General features: G+C 43.1%; 1 protein-coding gene across 11 annotated transcripts in view; it reads right to left on the reverse strand.

The window, feature by feature from the left end:
- The window catches only part of foxp1b (forkhead box P1b), a 139158-nt gene that overhangs the window by 73920 nt on the left and 46501 nt on the right, over nt 1–18737 (reverse strand). For 7 of the 11 annotated variants that reach the window (XM_068314516.1, XM_068314512.1, XM_068314515.1 and 4 more), the window contains 2 exons: nt 18389–18455; nt 2207–2376 (listed from right to left, as the gene is read on the reverse strand). In XM_068314516.1, coding sequence (XP_068170617.1) covers nt 2207–2365 — 159 coding nt within the window. In that variant the 5' untranslated portion in view covers nt 2366–2376; nt 18389–18455. Of the gene's footprint in view, nt 1–2206; nt 2377–2632; nt 2762–15278; nt 15435–17647; nt 17770–17932; nt 17949–18388; nt 18456–18737 lie in introns of those variants that run through there. The other 4 variants (XM_068314513.1, XM_068314519.1, XM_068314517.1 and 1 more) reach the window with 4 other exon arrangements.

An 18737-nucleotide genomic window follows, 5' to 3' on the forward strand; every position in this document is an offset into this window, starting at 1 on the left:
TAGAAATTAACCACTGGTTCAGAAACCATGAAGCGCCAAATGTTTGCTATTTACCACACAGAAGGGAGAGTATATAAAAAGCAACAATAATACTTAGAATTGGGAAAGGAGGGAGTTTCTTGTTTTCCTTCCTTTAAATTCGGGGCCGATCCTGGAGAATAATAACGGTTCTTCCTGGATGGCTAGAAAACAGTACCAACACTTGGACGTCTGGTTCTGTTCTGCTGGGTGGAGGTGAGGGGGGGGGGTCACTTCCATCTCTTTTTGGTGTCAAGTACACATTCACGACACTTCTCTCTCTCCCTTTCTCCGCTGTGTCAATTCATCAAAGTTGCAACCCAGTTGTCTAGGCAGAGTGAATCAGAATGTGCCCCTGGCAAAGAATGAAGGAAAAGTCCACAGGAGTTAAGTTTCAGTGCAACTGTTTACTCAACTGTGGCCTACAGTTATTGAAATCTTATCCATGGTTTTGTGTGACTACTGCAGTAATGAATTCAGTATGGCTGTGATTTTCTCACTGATGACATGCTCATTTTAAGCTGGAAAAAAATATGAGAGGGGGGAGGAGGGTTTGGGACCGGGGGTCTGGATCTGGGTGAGTGGATATGAGGAGCAAACTGAAATCTCTTAAAGCTGGAGACTAAGGAATGTGACACACGCTGATACATCGCTTCTAATTACTGATATGCTTACACTCTGGTATTTATTCCAGCGTACCCCCTCCCCCCCAACTGAATACCATGAAAATATGATAAACAGAAGCAGATAATAACATATAAAGCCTCACATCTGGCCTGTGTTGTGTACTTGGACCTCTACCAATCATTAATATATCTCTGTACTTGATAATTAAATAGAGCTTGGGCATAAGGGGATAATTAAAATATATCATCACAATGTAAAACTATCGTGCATGAGGTCATATTACTATCGAGTGATATAAGCAGGGCAGAGCGACGCACTTTAAACGATTTTTCTTGGGATGATAGAACGCATACATCACAGCAACGATGTGAGTATCACGTCACGAGTTTCCCAAATTGGTCCAAACTTGAAAATTTGTGTCTATAGAAGCAGATACCAGAAAAACAAAAGACATAAATTATGAGACAAACATGTTAAATTGTGGGAAACAGTTATGGGATTCACACCTTTGGGTCCCTAAAAAGCTTATGCAAAATTTTGATAGCTTCTGTCCAGAGATTTACGAGGAGATGAAGGCACTTACGAACGAACGTAGGGACGTAGGAACTGACAAGGACGACCCTTTGTCGCCCTTTTGGCGAGGGTTCGATAAAAAACATTTCATACCTCCTCTTGTCAAAATGAGATATGAGTGAATCTGCTGTTTATCATCAGCTCTGATAGCAGAACTGTGTCACCGTGTTAGAATAGCATCATTACTTCCTGATGATTGTGTTCAAAGATTATAAATGATAACTCTGAATTATTGCTCAGCTCTGTAGGCTACAGCCCTACACCACTACCCCCCCACACTTGTGTGCTGCGCTGCAGCGTTGTTGCCCTCTCTGAGCAAACGCTGATGGATGTGCCGGGACAACAGACAGCAGCACGGATGCCTGTGCATCATCACCAAACAGCTCCTGACAACAACCCTGGTTGTCCTGTCGGATAGACCGAGATAGCTGAAGACACGCTGATCTTTCCGATGCCGCTTCCTTGAAAAACGGCATCCTGCGCCACACATAACACTGACACCAACAGAAAGAGCTTGTCTCTTTGCCTCAACTCAGAGACAGCAAAACTGTTTTGGGGCTTTGTTGACGTGCGTTTCCCCACTTCGACGGTGGAGGCGGCGGATTGTGGCATTAGCTGTGAGTGTGAGGTCTGTTTACATTGAGTTAGGCATGTCGCCGTTTCCTGGCTGTCTACAAAATCGAGCGGCACCTACATACTTAAAATATGTCCGAACACCGCAATAAATATTTGAGGGACATACAGATGCTGCATGCTGAGATAAACTCGCCCGCAGCCAAACATAATCACAGAGAAAGCACTTCCACTTCTTTAAAAATTCAAACAGGGCCTCAATATACATAAATAATAATAATAATGTGTTTATGAACTAGATGTACTTTGAAGAGGAATTAAATATTAAGTGGCACTTTGAGAGGGAGGTCGGGGGCCCGCTGCTGATGGAGCTCCGTGGACCGACGGCAGGTGTGAAAGGGGGAACCTGGTGTACCTGGTGCTGCTGCAGATGCAGTAGGTCAGCTCCAGTCACCTCCATCGAGGGCGTGGCGCTCTCAAGTCGCCCCTCCCTGGATCCGCCCTCCACGTTCGCCCCTCCATTGTGATTGGCTGGTCCGTTGCTTGTCGCCTCCGTCCCAGATTCTTGCATCATGATTTAAAAACCTGGGAGACGAGAATGAGCCGGGGTTAGAAACGGAGAGAAGCAGCTGTTAAAACACACAGAGATGAGGTTGCATTTTAACTCTGGGCCAAACTATAAACATCTGTCATATCCTTCCCACACAATTCCACTTTTATTGCAGGTTTCCCTGTAGGTTTGTGCTTGTTTGTTTACTTAGAGCATATGCAATGAGGTGAATGCACATGGTCCCAGACTACTTCACAGAATAATGAACTGTGCCTTTGTTTTTTCTCTTACTGCGTAGATCCCATGTCCACACCAGGCTGCCCGAAAAAGGAGAAGGATTCAGGTTTTATTTGCATTCTCCGTTACGAGGCATACGCGGGGGTTTAGCAGAGGGGTTGGGGTCCAGAGCACATCTTAGAGGATCCCAAACTAGGTTGAGTGAGAGCAGAGGAGCCCAAGAAAACACTGGACCTCCAAAACAAAACACTTTCTATGGAAATGGATATATTTACTTGCACGGCTCCCAGAAGAACCACGGCAGAATGGCTTTTTAATGGGAAACAGGGAAGGCTGTGTGAGGCCTGCCAAAGGATCTCCATGAGAAACATCCAGTCTGAGGCCGAGAGAAAACAGTCAAATCCTTTAGGGGTGCTCAATTAACACCTAAAAGTAGGTCTTAATATAAATAAATAATTTTGTGTTGTTACTTTCCAAGTTAAAAGTATATCACACACGTCATTTCATTTTCTTCACCATGTGTGCACATTTTATTTCCTCTGTTCTGCTTTTTGACACATGAAAAAGCAGACAGACATGCCATCACTCCCCCCCCCATCTCCTTAGAGATGAGTGCCAGTGACACCGGTGCATATCTGTGCCTCTATTCCTCAAATCAGTGAAATGATTTACAGCCATTGTACTCCGGTCACAGGCCTCGGTGGCACATCGCGTCTAGCCTTCCAATTCCATGGTGGTTAATGAAGCTGACCAAGTCAGGCAGAAGCAAATTAACTTCACTGATTAATTATTTATATGAAGCAGAATAAATGCCTTTAAAACACTGGGCCTCATCATAGAAGAAGGTGAAAATGGAACTAAATGCAGATTTATGGCGTTGCATTTAAGGCGTGCGACGGGAGGGCCGAAGCGAATTAATATGTGCTCAACGGCCACAGACGGAGTCTCCAGAGATCCAGATCTAAACAAGATGCAGACACACACCCAGACACCACAGGGACACACACTCAGGCTGACAGATAGGAAATTGAGGTTGACAACTTGTCACATCAGAATATTTACAGAATGCAGGTGAGATAATAATCTAGACACGGGATTATTAAAAAATAAACAGCTGTGTAAGCAACGTCGCTCTTTCAAACCGTGCTTGGGCTGAGGAGTCTCGCAGTTCAATGTCATCAGTAGCAGTTTTGGGTCTACGGTCAGAACCAGAGGAAAATCTGTATGGTTTACATCTCCTCTCCTGGAGAAGCCCTCGTTGCAAGAAGCATATCCGAGTGAGTCATCTGACACTGTGGCCTGTGCCGGTTCAGTTGTGTGTCATGACGCCCCCACACTCAGGGGCCTGTCTGAGCGGCTTGGACCCGGCCAACAGGCCCCATTCTCTGGGCTGGGCTAAAGCAAGCCCCCAATCACCCCCCCTCTCTGCCTCCAGACAGATGTTGACCTGGCTCACCCCTCCAGTCTGGCACAGCCTCCCTCCATAATGGGATTTTCTAAACAAGGAGTGAGCAAAAGGAATACTGTGGGATGGGATTTCGGCCAGCCACGACTCCATCTACAGGCCTCCGCTCGCACCGACTCCCCTTCTGAGAGGACAACTGGGAAAACACACTCTCTGGTGGAATTAAAGGTCGTTTGAAATAAACCATAGGTTGATGTAATTCAACCGACTTAGTGCTCGAATAAAAAACATTCTTCCACTTGCAGAAAATAAAAACGGGTCCATTTATTTTTTTATTCTCCAGAGCTACACAGAAAGGTTATTACACATGCACACATACATGTCACTCAGTGCAAAACGTTCGTAATTATTATGGAAAGGCGTACATTTCCAAATGCAAGGCATCTCCAAAAGTAATCAAGAAAATGAGCTGCGGGGCTAATTTAATGTATGCAGAACTAGTGACCCACAATAAAGGAGAGAAAGGCTACAATGAATGCAAAGTAATGCGCGCATGCTTACAACCAGCACTGATGAGGGGACGGCTAAAATTAACACCCAATTAATTTTCGAATTGACAAACAAATGAAACCCATAAATCTACTTTCTCATTAATTTCACCACAGAATAATTCAAAGCTGCAATATCGTGAGTGAAGAAACGGAGGAAAAAAGAAAATGGAAAATGGGCATTATCCATCATAAATATCAAGCAGATAGGAAGGAGTCTTATTAGAGAGTTGTGCTGATAACAATGTTAATCTGTGGAGCGCTGAAGCGGGGGGGGGGGGGGGGACGCCATCATCAGCTGGGGCCCGGGCGACTCGGCAACGTGACCCGACGCGGTGTTTGTTTATCTATTTATTTTCTCTCCGCTCGGGGATAGCCTCGTCTGCCATGACACGAAGAGCTCAGAACATTTTCCATCCGTTCCATTTATATGAGAACTTCAGCAGGAATTAAGGGTCAAGATTCCTTCTGAATGAACTCTAGTTAGTGGCATTAAAAATTTCTGCATTATTATTATAAAAATATATGCATTTATGTTCCAGACACAAACATTTTAGCATAAAACACACAAAGGACATGTAAATAAAATGTTTTATCACTGATGGAGATGGATTGCCTTTTTTTCACAAGCAGAAAAAAAGTTTAATTCCATGAGAAAAAACGAGGCAACAGCTTTTACGCACATTCACACACACACACACACACACACAAAAAAACTGCCTGTGCTGTTGATCATTAGATGTTCTTTGGAAGGAATTGCTTGCAAAACAAAAGTTCTTGGAACTAATGCTAAAAAAAAAAAAAAAAGTCATTTATCTTCCTACAGTTTGTTTATGTTTTCCCTTCCTTAAATATGAGGCGTACAGTACACACAAGAGTCACATGTGTGTCCCACCTGACCAGACAGGTTGAAGGTTAAGAACAGCCGGCGGCCAGAGCTCATCAACCGTGCCTCACCCCCCGCCTCCCTCGCTGGAAATCTAATGCCTGTCCCCCTGTCATGCTTGCCTGGAATGCAACAGCTCAAACAAATCAGCAGTCGAATCAAGGTAGGGTTGGCCCGTTGCAGCTGTGCTTTGACCCTTCTTCGTGTTCTGTTTTGCTTTAATGCTCATGACAGTAAAGCCTCGGCCGCCACCTGCTCGATGCGCCGGGTTCTCACAGCCCTTGTTTACACAAGCGCACAACAAAAGCACAACATTTCTTGGGTGGGAAGATAAAGACACAGCCAGGAGGAGACAATGGGGAGAGATTCAATTTAGGGCTGTTTAGGTTCAGCTTGGTTGCTAGACTAGACAACACAACAGCACGGACCAAAAAGGTGCAACAACAGAATGCTTCTCAAGGTTCATCCTGTGATGGGATGTATTTTGACTTCTTATTCCAGGGGGAAAATAGGGAAGACAAACACAAGCTGCATGTCAGACAATCTATTACAACAGCTCTTATCGCTGATCGGCTGCTACGCCTCGGCGGAAACATCCGTCGGAAGGCAGACGGAAAATCCCAATAACGTTCCCAAACTGCAGTTGTTCAAACTTCCAAACCAGATCGGAGCCGATCTCAACACACTTGTTGCTGTAAATGCATTTCATCGGCACACTGAGGAACAGTAAGGGTGACATTTTGCTAAAGGATACTTCAGTCAGACCAAACAAGCAGGTAATCTTGTCAGCCACTTCAAAAGAGGAGCAGATAAGCAATGTGTATCTCCGACTGGAGTGACAATAAAGTACCCCACGCCCTGCAAAAACCCCCCCGTCCCTGTGCGACACAATGCATGGAGGCGCTTTCCAAGTTCTTCCCAGACCTTGTACGGGATGTGAGCAGACCACTCACGCTGGCAAACAAAGCGACTGTTTGTTTAATAAGTGATTGCTGCCATGACTACAGTAAACAGGGGGAGCGGGATTTGTGTTTATGAACAAACACATCTCCTTGCAGGAGCCATTTAATATTAACCAGGTGGAATGATCAGCCGATTTCCTAGGTGACACTCGGGGCAGGCATAGTGTAAACAGGTTGTGGGAGGGGAGAGGAAGGGAGAGGAGGGTGAGGGTGGTGGGGAGGGCAGGCTTTGGGGAATCAAGGTCGATGCAAATGCAGCTTTCGGCTAGAATAAACAGCTAGGCAGAAGTCAAGATAAACAAAAAGTCATTCTTCTGACATTCAAAGACGCATTAAGCTGGCGTGTTGCAGCTGCTGGCGGGCGGCGGCGAAATGAGAACAAGATGGGCGACAGCGGGGTGGGCAGGCGAGGTGGTCTCCTATGGAAACACATCATTGTCAGGCAGAGCTCTGCACAACAGCGCAGCCAGTACCTTGTAAAATCATGTTAAACATTTACCCCGTTCAATTATTCAATAACTGGGTTTGTTGAAATGATAAAGGATGTCCGAGAGCTCCAGGAGCTGGAACACGAGGGCATGAGGAGGAAAGACAACAACCCACAAGAAGGAAGGAATTATGTGGAACTGAAGAAAGAAGATGAGCCATTAAATATATAAGCGTGGAGTTTTGGTTGGGTCAGGAGTTTCTCCATCTGCTAGATAAAACACTTCATTATCCAACAAGAAGTAGTGATTACAAAAGACAAGGCCTGCACTGCAGTGTGGGACTCTCAAGCTGTACCTCACCTTCAACATGAATTTTTCATGTATGCAACAAACTCACCATCTGCTGAGCTGAAGTCATCCATTGAGGCATCCCATACCCCGAATCTTCACTGATATCATACATTTAAAGGAGACAGCCTCAAAAGAGCTTATGTCAAATTCAGATTACCTTCGCTCTACAAGCTCAGATACGTTAACAGTGAGAGGAGGGATAGAAGGTGGACTCCAACGGAGAAGCTGAGTAGATTCCTAATTATGGGAAAAAAATACACATCCCATGTTGTCTCTTTCGCATGGAGCCTATGGAGGAACACCTCTGTGCAAAGGCCTGCTGTGCAGAGACAATGATGGAATGTGCCAAAGTAAGGCAGGCCGCGGTATTTTTAGTACAACAAGGGCTGATGGAGACTGAGTAAATAGAGTCTAATGAGTTTAAATCTAGTTGTACATGAATGGAATAGTAATTGTAGGATGTGTAGCCTCTTTTACGAGTGGTTTGCCTCACATTTTCTCAGCGACTCTCCTTCATTTGACTTTGATAATCCCACTCGCATGTGGCTCATGCCCATTAACACTACAGCGAGAGGACAGATACCGAGAGGCCTCTCTCTCCGACCTCAGGCCCAATGCACAGTAAAAAAAAAAAAAAAAAAGCTTCACTACCCTCCAGCTCATCTTACCAATTAGACCAGGGACACAAACACAACTTGAAACTCACAGCATCTTATGGGACTTTAAAAAAAAGCAGCTACAGTACCCAAAATGTGTCATCAATTCAGGGAAGGTTTGTTTCAAAGGGTACAGGAATGGGAACCTGTGGAGAGGAGGTTAGCCTTAACAAATTAACTAATTAATATTATGAACCTGTGTGTTACAACTGCTGTCTTTTGGGGAAGATGTCGATCCACCGGAGGACATTTTTTTCAGAATAGCTTTTCCATTTGGTGAATCAACATTCTGCAAGACGCTAATGCTTAGTTCAATGATTCCTGTCTTGGTGCCATTTGTGCTAACTGGAAGACACAATGGGGTCAAAACATAGGACGCTTTGGGAGTATGAATGTGAATCGTTGGCATGGGAATGGTCTTACTCATCAAGGCCTCCTGCTGCTTCCAAAGGAGGATGATAGACAATTGTTTCAGACTAAGAAGCACATTATTTAGAATTCCCCAGCTAAGAGAAAGGGCTAAATGCCAAAAGACCTTGCATGAATTTCAGCCTTTTAATGGAATCAGGTTTTAACAACTCTTTTTGTTAAATACAGCCTGTGTCAGGAGGAAGCGTCCCACTCATAAAGCAGCAAAATGACAATGTACAGTGGCACTAATACAAGGACATAGTTCATCATGACATTTTCTGCAATTCCCAACTGATTAGGGTCATTATGTTGGAGGCCTGATTTATGTTGTCATTTCCTCTCACCGATCCTGCATCAATGAATCTTAATGAATTGGTAAATAAGGGTGAAGATTACACTGTGTGACACTGCAACATTTCTCACCCTCAACGGCCGAGATTTATGTAGCCAATTAGAGACTAACAGAGAAAATTGGCTGGCAGAAAAATAATATTCTTTATGGTCCAAAATGGAGAAGCATTCTCAGTGAAGGGCAATTGTATTGTCAGTGTTAAAGCCCATAAACCACCCTCGTAATCCACCTTCGATGCGTGCTGAGAAGTCGGACAGAGGATGTAAGGGCAAGTTTGGACCACGGCGAGGCTGTCTCTGGAGTCCTGCAGTTAGCCTAAGTCTTTAGCATTCACCGTAGACGACCTCACATGTTTAATGAGAATAAATACAGCCCTGTATGACAAACATGTTTACCTCCTCACTGCAAACAGACGACAATCAGACAGCGCAAGGAGCTGCTTCCCTAATGAAGACACGGGAGCTTTTATCAAGGCCGGACGGAAAGACGCCTCTTTTACACAGACATCAAAAAGCATTCGAGCAATGAAGCCAAATGTTTTGCTCTAAACACGCATTAAGGCCACGTATTTCAATTAGTTTTTGACGAGGTGAAGAAGTTAGGAAAACACCTTAACATCCTTCATCTTTTTTATTTTTTATTTTTGCAAAGGAGGGATATGAAAACACAATCCCCTCTTTGAAGACTTCTCTGATGAACATGTAGAGGAAGACATATGCGATGTGATCGGGGTTGGGCTTTATGGGATTCCGTTGTTATCTATCCGTTTCTCATATGCAGATTAAGGAATTTCAGACATGATTACGATGAGGGACAAAACTGTTTTTGTGTATAACTACAAAGCATGAAAGGCTCGTCTGCTTATTAATATCAACTTCTTATAAGAGCACTTAGAGTTATAATGAGAGCCTTTATGTGCTACATATTGTGACTAGATTTAGTGAGAGGAAGCTGCTCTCCACATCAAACAGGCTGGCCTGTTATTAGGGGCAGAGGCTGAGGGATGCTGTGTGAAAAGGAGTGGAAAATTAAAGCTGAAGCAACGCAGGGAAGGGCTTCATTTACTGGCATGTACAGTATGCAAATGAGATTACTCTCAGCTTAACTGCATCATTTATGTCCATAATAACAGCATCATCATTACGGGCCTCAAATTAAATTACACTGTAATTAGCATATCAAAGTGATTGGTTAAAGTTTAAAACAAATACCCAATTTTGCTAATGAACATCTGTAATCATCGTGTCGACTCTCAGTGAAAACATCCAAAACAAATATGTGTTTTGGAAGTGGAGGAATATTCCTCCCAAACGTCTGTCTGTCTGTCTGTCTTTCTCACTGTGTGTGTGCGTCTGTGTGTGTGTGTGTGTGTGTGTGTGTGTGTGTGTGTGTGTGTGTGTGTGTGTGTGTGTGTGTGTGTGTGTGTGTGTGTGTGTGTGTGTGTGTGTGTGTGTGTGTGTATGACTGTGTCTATGTGAATGTAGTGGTTGGGAGGGAGGTGTTTTACCTGGAGAGCTCCACACACTCAGGATATATTTCCCAAAGTCCAGGAGATCAAAGATCCAATTTCCCACACTTGCCACTTCAGAAGCTCATCAATAAAATACTAATCACTTCACGCCTGATTCTGAGAACGGAGCTGCAGCCAAAGGCTTAAGGAGACGTCTGTATCAGAAAAAAAACACACCTCTGTGCTGAATGTCTTGCCTGTTGTTAAATGAGCACACACTCCAACACAGACACACGCATGATTTGCACCCAGGTTTATTTAATAGCTGTCCTGCCTTTTTTTTTTCCAGACAAACTCGGTAAGTTTTAATCGGTAGCACAGGCGCTCTGACAGCACTTTCTCACACCTCTGACACAAACCACACACCTTATTTCACATTCAAAGTCGACGTTTCTGATGCAGCGATTCTATCATATTATTGACGTAACTCACAATGAATGATTGGTTAAGCATAATAAAGTTGGATTTTGGTTTTTCTTTGGTGAGGGGGAGGGGTTTTACTTGTGGAAATGTCAGTGGCACCACCACCCAGCTGCGAATATTTGTTTTCCATTCCTCGCCATTATCACCAACAATGCCGCTCTTTTTGTACTCTGGATTCCAAAGCGAGAGGCGGATGTGGCCGCGTTATCACAAGCGCATTCATCAAATTTTAAAGATGTGCCACCTAAATTTAATCGTTATGAAATCCATTAAAAGACCTTATTCCATGCAAGTATGTAAAAAGACGTGCCTTTCAAGGTAGAGCTTGGGCAAATCCACTCCATCAGCTAATGACGGCACTCATTACGCAGAGAAGCCGGCTAATGAAGGCGCGGTGGCCGGACCGATCCCCTCGCCCAGCATAAAGCCCTATGAAATGCTAATATCTCACTTCTAATTAAAGGATACTAAGTCCAAATGCACCTTCACGGCTAGTAGCCGGCAACATAAATTTTATTTTTCAACACTACACTACACCCAGAGATGTGCCTGAGCAGCATTCCATTAATTCACATTTAATACCCCCCACTAGTCCTGCGTTTGCCGGGGCGATCTGCCTTTTCTCTCCTTCTGTTCCATCTTAGCAATATAGTGTGAGTAAGCACATCATTACACTTTATAAGGGATTTTTTTTTGTTTTGTTTTTTGCTGCTTTTGTTGGTGCACATATTATTTTAACGTGCACCCAAAAGACGTACGCATGCAGGAAACAGCCCGTTGTGGCGTCAGGGAAAGAAAACACACCTGTACAGTGTTTACACATCTTTGGCTGTAAATATGTTTACAAGAAAACCCAGATGCCCTTCTTCTGAAAGTGACCTTGACGCCAGTAAACAAGGCTTTTGTTAAGTTCATTAATGTCAAAGTAGGAACTGTCTCTCTGTTTGAATGTTGATGGAGGCAGGGGGTGGGGGCACAGTGTTGTTCTGTGCTTTTGGTCAGTCAAGAAAACAAAAATGCAAATGAGATGGAATAGTTAAGCCTTTAAAACACAGAAGTCAAAATGAAACTACACTAAATAAATACCCTTATGGCTGAATTTTATCACTGCTTTGAATCACCTTTTGCTAGATGAAGAGTTTACAGTCTATAATCACAATAATCTAGAAGAAATATCCTCATTAGTATATAAGACTACATAGTTCAAGAAATAAATGTCCACTTAAAGAACCAGAATCTTTCCATAGGCAAAAATAAAAAATATAAAAATGTCCTCTTTCCCTTCTGTTGATAAAATATGAATTGTTTCGCATTTAGTGCATCACTTTCCACCAGAGAGCAGTGAAATGCATGAATTTAAAGGTCAGTGTTAAGAACATATCACATGACATCTGTTTGATCCTGGCCCAGGTATTTTCCCAAGGATTTTCTGGCTCTGTACTGTGTAAATCACGCAGTCTGACCTTCTACATTCCTCATGCTCCGTCCGCCCATTCATCCACAGACACAGATAATACTAGGCAAATATCATAAACGTGAGGATTTTAGGATTGAGGTGAGGCTGCCATCATCTTCCACCAACTGGGGAAAAGAAAGCTATGCATCTGAAAGAACCTGGTTTCCACTTAATGCCAGACAAACCTGCGGTGAGGTTGCTTGACCTGAAGGCCTAATGGCCTACAAACTGTCAACCCATGGAGAATCCTCCTGGATGATTGCTAATTCGAGTGGCATATAATTTACTGTGCAAATCAGTAACTTTCTCAATCTGAAATAAGAACTACTTTTGCAATCATATCAATGTTTGAGCCACCAGAACCATTTCAGAACCATTAAATAAGATATATACATGCAGTTTCCTCTGAGTGTCGCCAAGACGCCGCCGGTTCAAACGCAGCTTCAGGGGCCGTCCGGGGCATGACCTGCAGCTGAACCGGCCCCTTCACTTGGCCACAAGCAGGAGAGAAGCAGCGGCTCCAAACACATCCCCCCGCCCCCTCCTGATAAATAACTTAACACGCCAAACAAAGGCCCATCAGTCAACTTACAAAGAGCTAACACTGGGGAAAGAGGCAAAGATCGATGGACAGATATGGGCAAAGAAAGACAGAAGGAAAGACAAGAAAAGAGGGGACAGGATAAGGAGAAAGCGGGAGTGTGTGTGTGTGTGGGGGGGGGGGGCTAACAGTGGAGAGAAATAAATATCACACGGGAGCCTTAGCCAAGCGGCGTGGAAGGCCAAGTGCTGCGAGTCTGTGAAAGCAAGGCTATTTTGCCGAGCTGTGACATTTGTTTCTTATTGTCTAAGTGGCAGCTGAAAGCGTCTCCCTGCGAGGGCCCCTCGGCTCGGCCCCGGCCCGCTTTGACAGGGAGGTAACCATATTAGGATGTGTATGGTAAAGTAAACAATAACATAGTTGCAACGAGATGGAAATTTTTCAGTTAATGGTGTTTGTCATTCCTGTTTTCAGTGCACCGAGCAGCCCTGTGTGTGTGCGTGTGTGTGCTTGTGTGTGTGTGTGTGTGTGTGTGTGCTTGTGTGTGTGTGTGCTTGTGCATGTGTTGTTGTTTTTTTTGTGCTGGCCGGAGAGACTTTGTTTATGAAAACAACGCAGGAGCCAAGACTAAAAACCAGACCAAAAAAAGAAGAAAAACTGTAAATAAATATCCGTTTCATAAATGCCCCCACCTTTCTCAATTGATTACATAAATAAACCCACATTTGGGTAGAAAGGGCCTTTTGCTTTCTGTGTTCCTCCCCAGGCTGTGTTACTCTCAAGCTAAAGGTAGCTATTTTTGAAGCGCAATTATTCTGTTGTTAGGCCTTCTTCTCTCCAGGCTAATATGAAACCTGTCAGTGCTACAAAACTCGAGCCGCAATGGATAAATCTGGAAGTTAATCTGGTTGCGGTCTGGAAGCTAGTAGAATCATAATCGCACTCATCAGATGAAAAGAAACATTAAATATTTAGATGTGTCCTCTAAATAATGTGTCCGGCTAAAATGAAATATATTGTAACTGATAATAGGAATTTAGATGGTGGTTTTTGTTGCAAGCCCCAATATGATAAGTAAAACATTACTTCTTACTAGATGACCTCACATTCATCCGTGTGTTGAGACAAAGAAAGAACTTATCCTGAGTGCAAGAAAAGTCCAAATTATTGGCAAAATGATCATCCACAGCCTGGTGGAATCATCATTAAAGTAACACCAAACTTTCTGGGAAAACGGAACACATCCCATCGCAATACAGTAATAGGATGAGTCACTTACAGGAAAACATGCATCAGAATACTTCAACTTTGGAATGAATTTGCATCATTGTCCAACGACAAAGAATTTCTTTTAACCAACTTCTTCCTTCAATGACAAATGCACTGAGTAATTCAGAGAATGACATGGCTCGGGAAGTCAAAAAAAAAAAGTCCAAAGAACTATTGTGAATGACAAGCTCTCTATCTTCCGACATACTCCAGGACATAGTCACTACACAGACACCTAAAAATTCTTGGCTGAGTGCCGCAAAATTTCTCCGGAGGTGTGTCTTCTGAAAAGAAAACTCTCCTCAGTTTATTAGCTAGCGTAGCCTCCGTGCAGCCCCCTAACCGCCTGTTTGCAGCGACACATGAATATTTAATTCTTACTCAGCATTCAGAGTATGGTTCAACATTATATCACACAATGAGGGAATGAGTGGGAACCTGTTATAATAAATATTCTGTGAATCCAAGCAAAAGGCAAACTCATGGTCCAGTGAAGTAACTGTGATACTATTTAAAACGCCTTGATTAAAAGGTGTACTTTCACATTTGTTTCAGCAGCAGGTTAAACTAGAGTAAAGAAACGTACCTCTCATTCCATTTGACTGTTTTTCACTTGTTCTCTCTGTTCACTCCTTTTTTGTTGGCTCTTTTCCATTATAAAAAAAATCATCGCTCTGTGTTTGTGAACGCGCGAGAGCAAAAAACAAAGACTCCCAGCATTTTTAAATAACATCTACCGGTGATTCAAGTGTCGGCTGTTCAAAACCAGAGTCTTTTAAGTTCCCAACATGCACTTGTGCAGACATCATATGCACTGAACTTCAGTAGGAAGTAGACAAGCAACTCCTCCACATCTGGCCTTTCCACATGTTTGACTTTCTCTGTTTGGTTTTTACCCAAGTTGCTCCTGCACTCTATCTCTCCCTTCTCTCTCAGCCTCTTTCCTAATCTCGTACCAAAAAAATGCAAGCTGTTTATTTGAGTATGGCTAAAGCCATTCCATTAAGTAGCCCCACCAGGTGCTTTATCCCTAAAAGGGATTTGTTTTCTAAAATAAACTGAGAAAGCAAAAGGACTGCCAAAGTGATATTTAGCATGACATGAAGTGATTGCAACAGTCAAAAACTCTCCGAATAGTAACTTTCTGGAATTTAATTACAGTCAGAAATCATAAACAAATATCCTTTCAATGTGTCATGGTATATAAAGTTGTGATATTGATTTTGGGGGTCCATGTGTGTACATCTTTGCTGTTATAGCATAGCTTACTGTTTTGCGGTAAAGGCAGTCTGACAGCTGGCAGGCTAGGTTACCACAAAAAAAAAGAAGCTGTGGAGTAATTTTGCTCAGAAGACAACAAATCAATCCAGGTTATTTGTTCTATTTCATCTTTTCTGAGGCAGCGACACAAGGCCAAGGCTAAAATAGACAGCTCTGACACCTTTTTGATTTTCTTTTCATCTTCTTGTAAGACAACTCATCTGTGGATGGAATTTGCTTACTTTCAGTCACCTCAGTCAATCTTGCACGAAGACTGTCACGTTAGCCGTCTGCAGCTGGTAGCGGGCTGACGTTATCAAAGCCCCTCGCTCTCCTGGCGGACTGCAGTTTATACATCCGTCAATATGTTTCAGACCAGGAGATGTGTCTGTATGACGCTGATAGAAAAAGAAAATTGGAACTTACCAAAGGCTTTTCCCATAAAAATCTATTTTAAGTAGCTTCCAGATAACACATCTGTGGACGTTATCGGGGACGATTCTCGGTACGATAGAGCAGAACATAATTTACATGAGATGCAAGAGAACCTAAGATTGTTGCCCTATTGTGTGACATAATATATTCAGCTTAAGGCATGCTTTTAACTGTGCAACCTGTTTAGCCAGACAAAAGCCAGGCGGGCGATCTGCCAGACTGTTTTCTGACAGCAGCCGATGCAGCCATGGGAGAAGAGCATCAGATAGGGAGTAAGCGAGACGTCGGCCAGGTGAGGCTGTTTAGAAGCCTCTGACACATCCTGTGATCTCAATCAACAGGAAAAGGCAGAAGCACACCGTCGCTTTATGCCTGCCTTGTGCTCCATTATGACGTCTTGGTAGGGATGATAATTTTCCATTTTCACGCTGCCTTGCGTCTATTCGGCCTGTCACTGTTTTTAACTACAGCAGCCGAGCTCGGAGACTAGATTACGGTACTTACAGTGCATGAAAAACACAGCAACAAAACTGCCAGTGACAGAAACGTTTAACTTTCTCGCTAGAAATCTCCCCCATGTGGCACTTTTGCTACAGCAAGTTGTTTATTATGTTCCAAGCGAGGCATAAGTGATTAAAGGAGCTCTTAAGAATCAAAGTGTTATAAATGCATGGAAACACAGCCGGCTGTAAATGCCACAGAATTAGAAGCTTACCAAGCCCTAATACTAATACATGGCAATTTTCAGCTTGATGCTGATATAAAGAAATTACTTTTTTGAAGTAAGCAATAAATGCAGTCAAGGGAACTATTACAGAGGGCCTATTTTCATCCCATCATAAATCTGCACAGGACCTTTCTGTGGGTCCAACTCATGAATCCGTTTGTTTATTCTTGACACTTCTATAAAAAAAAAGTGGATTAACGAAAGCTACATCAACAGCTAAAACCAAAAATGATATATACCGAAGCATTTAAGGCAAAGACGAATTACAAGAAACGGCGTTTGCATGATGTGTTTTTCCTTCCCTTACATGGATTTGTGAAAATCAAATGAAATCCAGTACGAGTCAACAACATTTCACAGGCCTGAGAAAAAGAATAACATATTTTTAGGCATCTGTGGATTCTCCTGAGCAGAGGTGCTTTTTTTCTGGAACGCAATATTTCATCAGGTCTGGATGAAACTGGCTGAGCAAGTGCATGGAGCACATCAATGCAAGAAACGTCACATCCCATGTGAAGATAAGTAGATTCCAGGTATCTAAAACTTTATCTCTTTATTTCAAATTATTATTTGTCAAATGTCCTTCCTCAATGCTAGAAGGCCCAGCAGCTCCACAAACAATGTGACGATCCTCTCCACTTTGAAAGAGCTTCAGAAATCGAGGCACACTAATCCCATAAACTGCATGGATTTAGCATTAGTAACGACTCAGTTGTGTTAATAATTAGGCTGATTTTGCCACATTAACATTAACTGCAAAACCATTTGAAAGGTTCCAGGTCTGATCTTACATCTGGACCTCAGGTGGGCCTCACTATGCCAAGAATGCACTCCGGATAAACAGCAGCAACATGAAGCCTTCACTTCAAGTTCCTCCAAGTCTGTTTTCCAAATGTGGAGGTTGATTGTCTGATTTTTTTTTTAAATGAGGCATATGGGCTGTTAAAACAGATTGTGATGTCGAGGGTTTCCTCATACAGCGAAAAGTCCTGCAGCTAGAGTAAATGCACTGCACTGGTACAATGATGTCAGAGCTGGTTGATCCACATTCTATAAAGAAACTGTCTTTACGATGAGAATAATGTCTTTTAAATTGTGCCTTTTTTGTCAAATTGCAGAACTAAACCTAGATTAATTACATTGTCACTTCATGTTAAACTTTATATTTACGATTCTAAAAAGGAGGCAACTTGCAAATTATTTAATTTAAAATGAACATGAAACTAAATCAACAACCATCTACATGAGAATAAGCTGTTATAAAGCTTCATAATCTTACTGATGAGTATGTCAGGATATGGCTTCGCAGTCATTAGCTGTAAAATGAACGCAGGTGAAATCCAGGTAATGCTTGCCGTATTTTACAGCTCTGCTCTGCAACGGCGTCAGACAAAGAAAGCTCTGCTCAAATGCACAGTCACTATTCGGAAATTGTTGCAGATGTCCTACCTGTTTACTGACAAGTCACAGCATGTTGGTGGAGAACCAGTGAGAGAGAAGAAGAAGTGATTGACAAATAGAGAGTAGGAAAGAGAAAGAGATGACTGCAAATTTGAAGCTGCACCAGACAGAAAACAGACACACTCCTCCTCTGAAGCCCTGATCTCCTGGAGTGCTAACACACCCCATGTGCGCACATACATACACACGCGCACACACACACACGCACACACACAAACATACACACACACACAAATACAAACAGAACTCTGACACAGTCCTACTCCACCTCACCAGATCGATCCAACCACAAAAAGCCTCTCCGTTAGGAAGACAGGTGTGAGACGCGAACGCGAGACATCCTCGCCCAATCAAATGTCAGCGGCTGGAAGACGGAGCGCCATAAAAACTCCCCCCCCATTTGTTTGGTAAACATGGAATTAACATATTTCATCTTTACCGACAAATGTCAAAATGTCCAAGTAGACTGATCGCTCCAGATTGAGCAGCGAATTCTTCAAGAGTGCAGCGGAGTGAAAACTTCTTTTAACTCAAATCTGCAGCATCTCCAACCACCTGTAAATCACCCCCAACCCCCACCCCCGCCTTCTTCCTCTGGACACACAAACGCTCAGAAATACAGTACACAAGCAAGGCAAACACGTCACATTTAGTTAATGATTAAGCCGGTTCAATATGGCATTCACATACATGCAGGGGCCGGAGCGTGGTGAATGATTGTGTGTTTACCTTCAACTGTGGCTTGCTTGTTTAAAGCGATCTTCAGCTCCAGCGGAAGTGAAGCAGCCTCCTCGCCCTGAGGACACAAGACAGAGAATTATTAATCATCGTCAGATTATTACTGTTGCACAGCATTGATGTGTGACATCAGCATCCACAGGCCGGTTTACACAGATCAACGAGAAGACATCAGCGACACATATGTTGCCCACCAGTTGCTAATTATCAGGGTTGAAACACGGTGCACAGGTTTTCTAGATGTCATCAAATGCAGATGGAGTGTCTATGTTCCTGTGCTGTTTGCTTTCCTTTGTTTGTATGGAGGTGCACCTTCCTCTGCTGCTACAAATGCGCCGCT

This window comes from Antennarius striatus, chromosome 5 (genome assembly GCF_040054535.1).
Source record: "Antennarius striatus isolate MH-2024 chromosome 5, ASM4005453v1, whole genome shotgun sequence".
NCBI lineage: Eukaryota > Metazoa > Chordata > Actinopteri > Lophiiformes > Antennariidae > Antennarius > Antennarius striatus.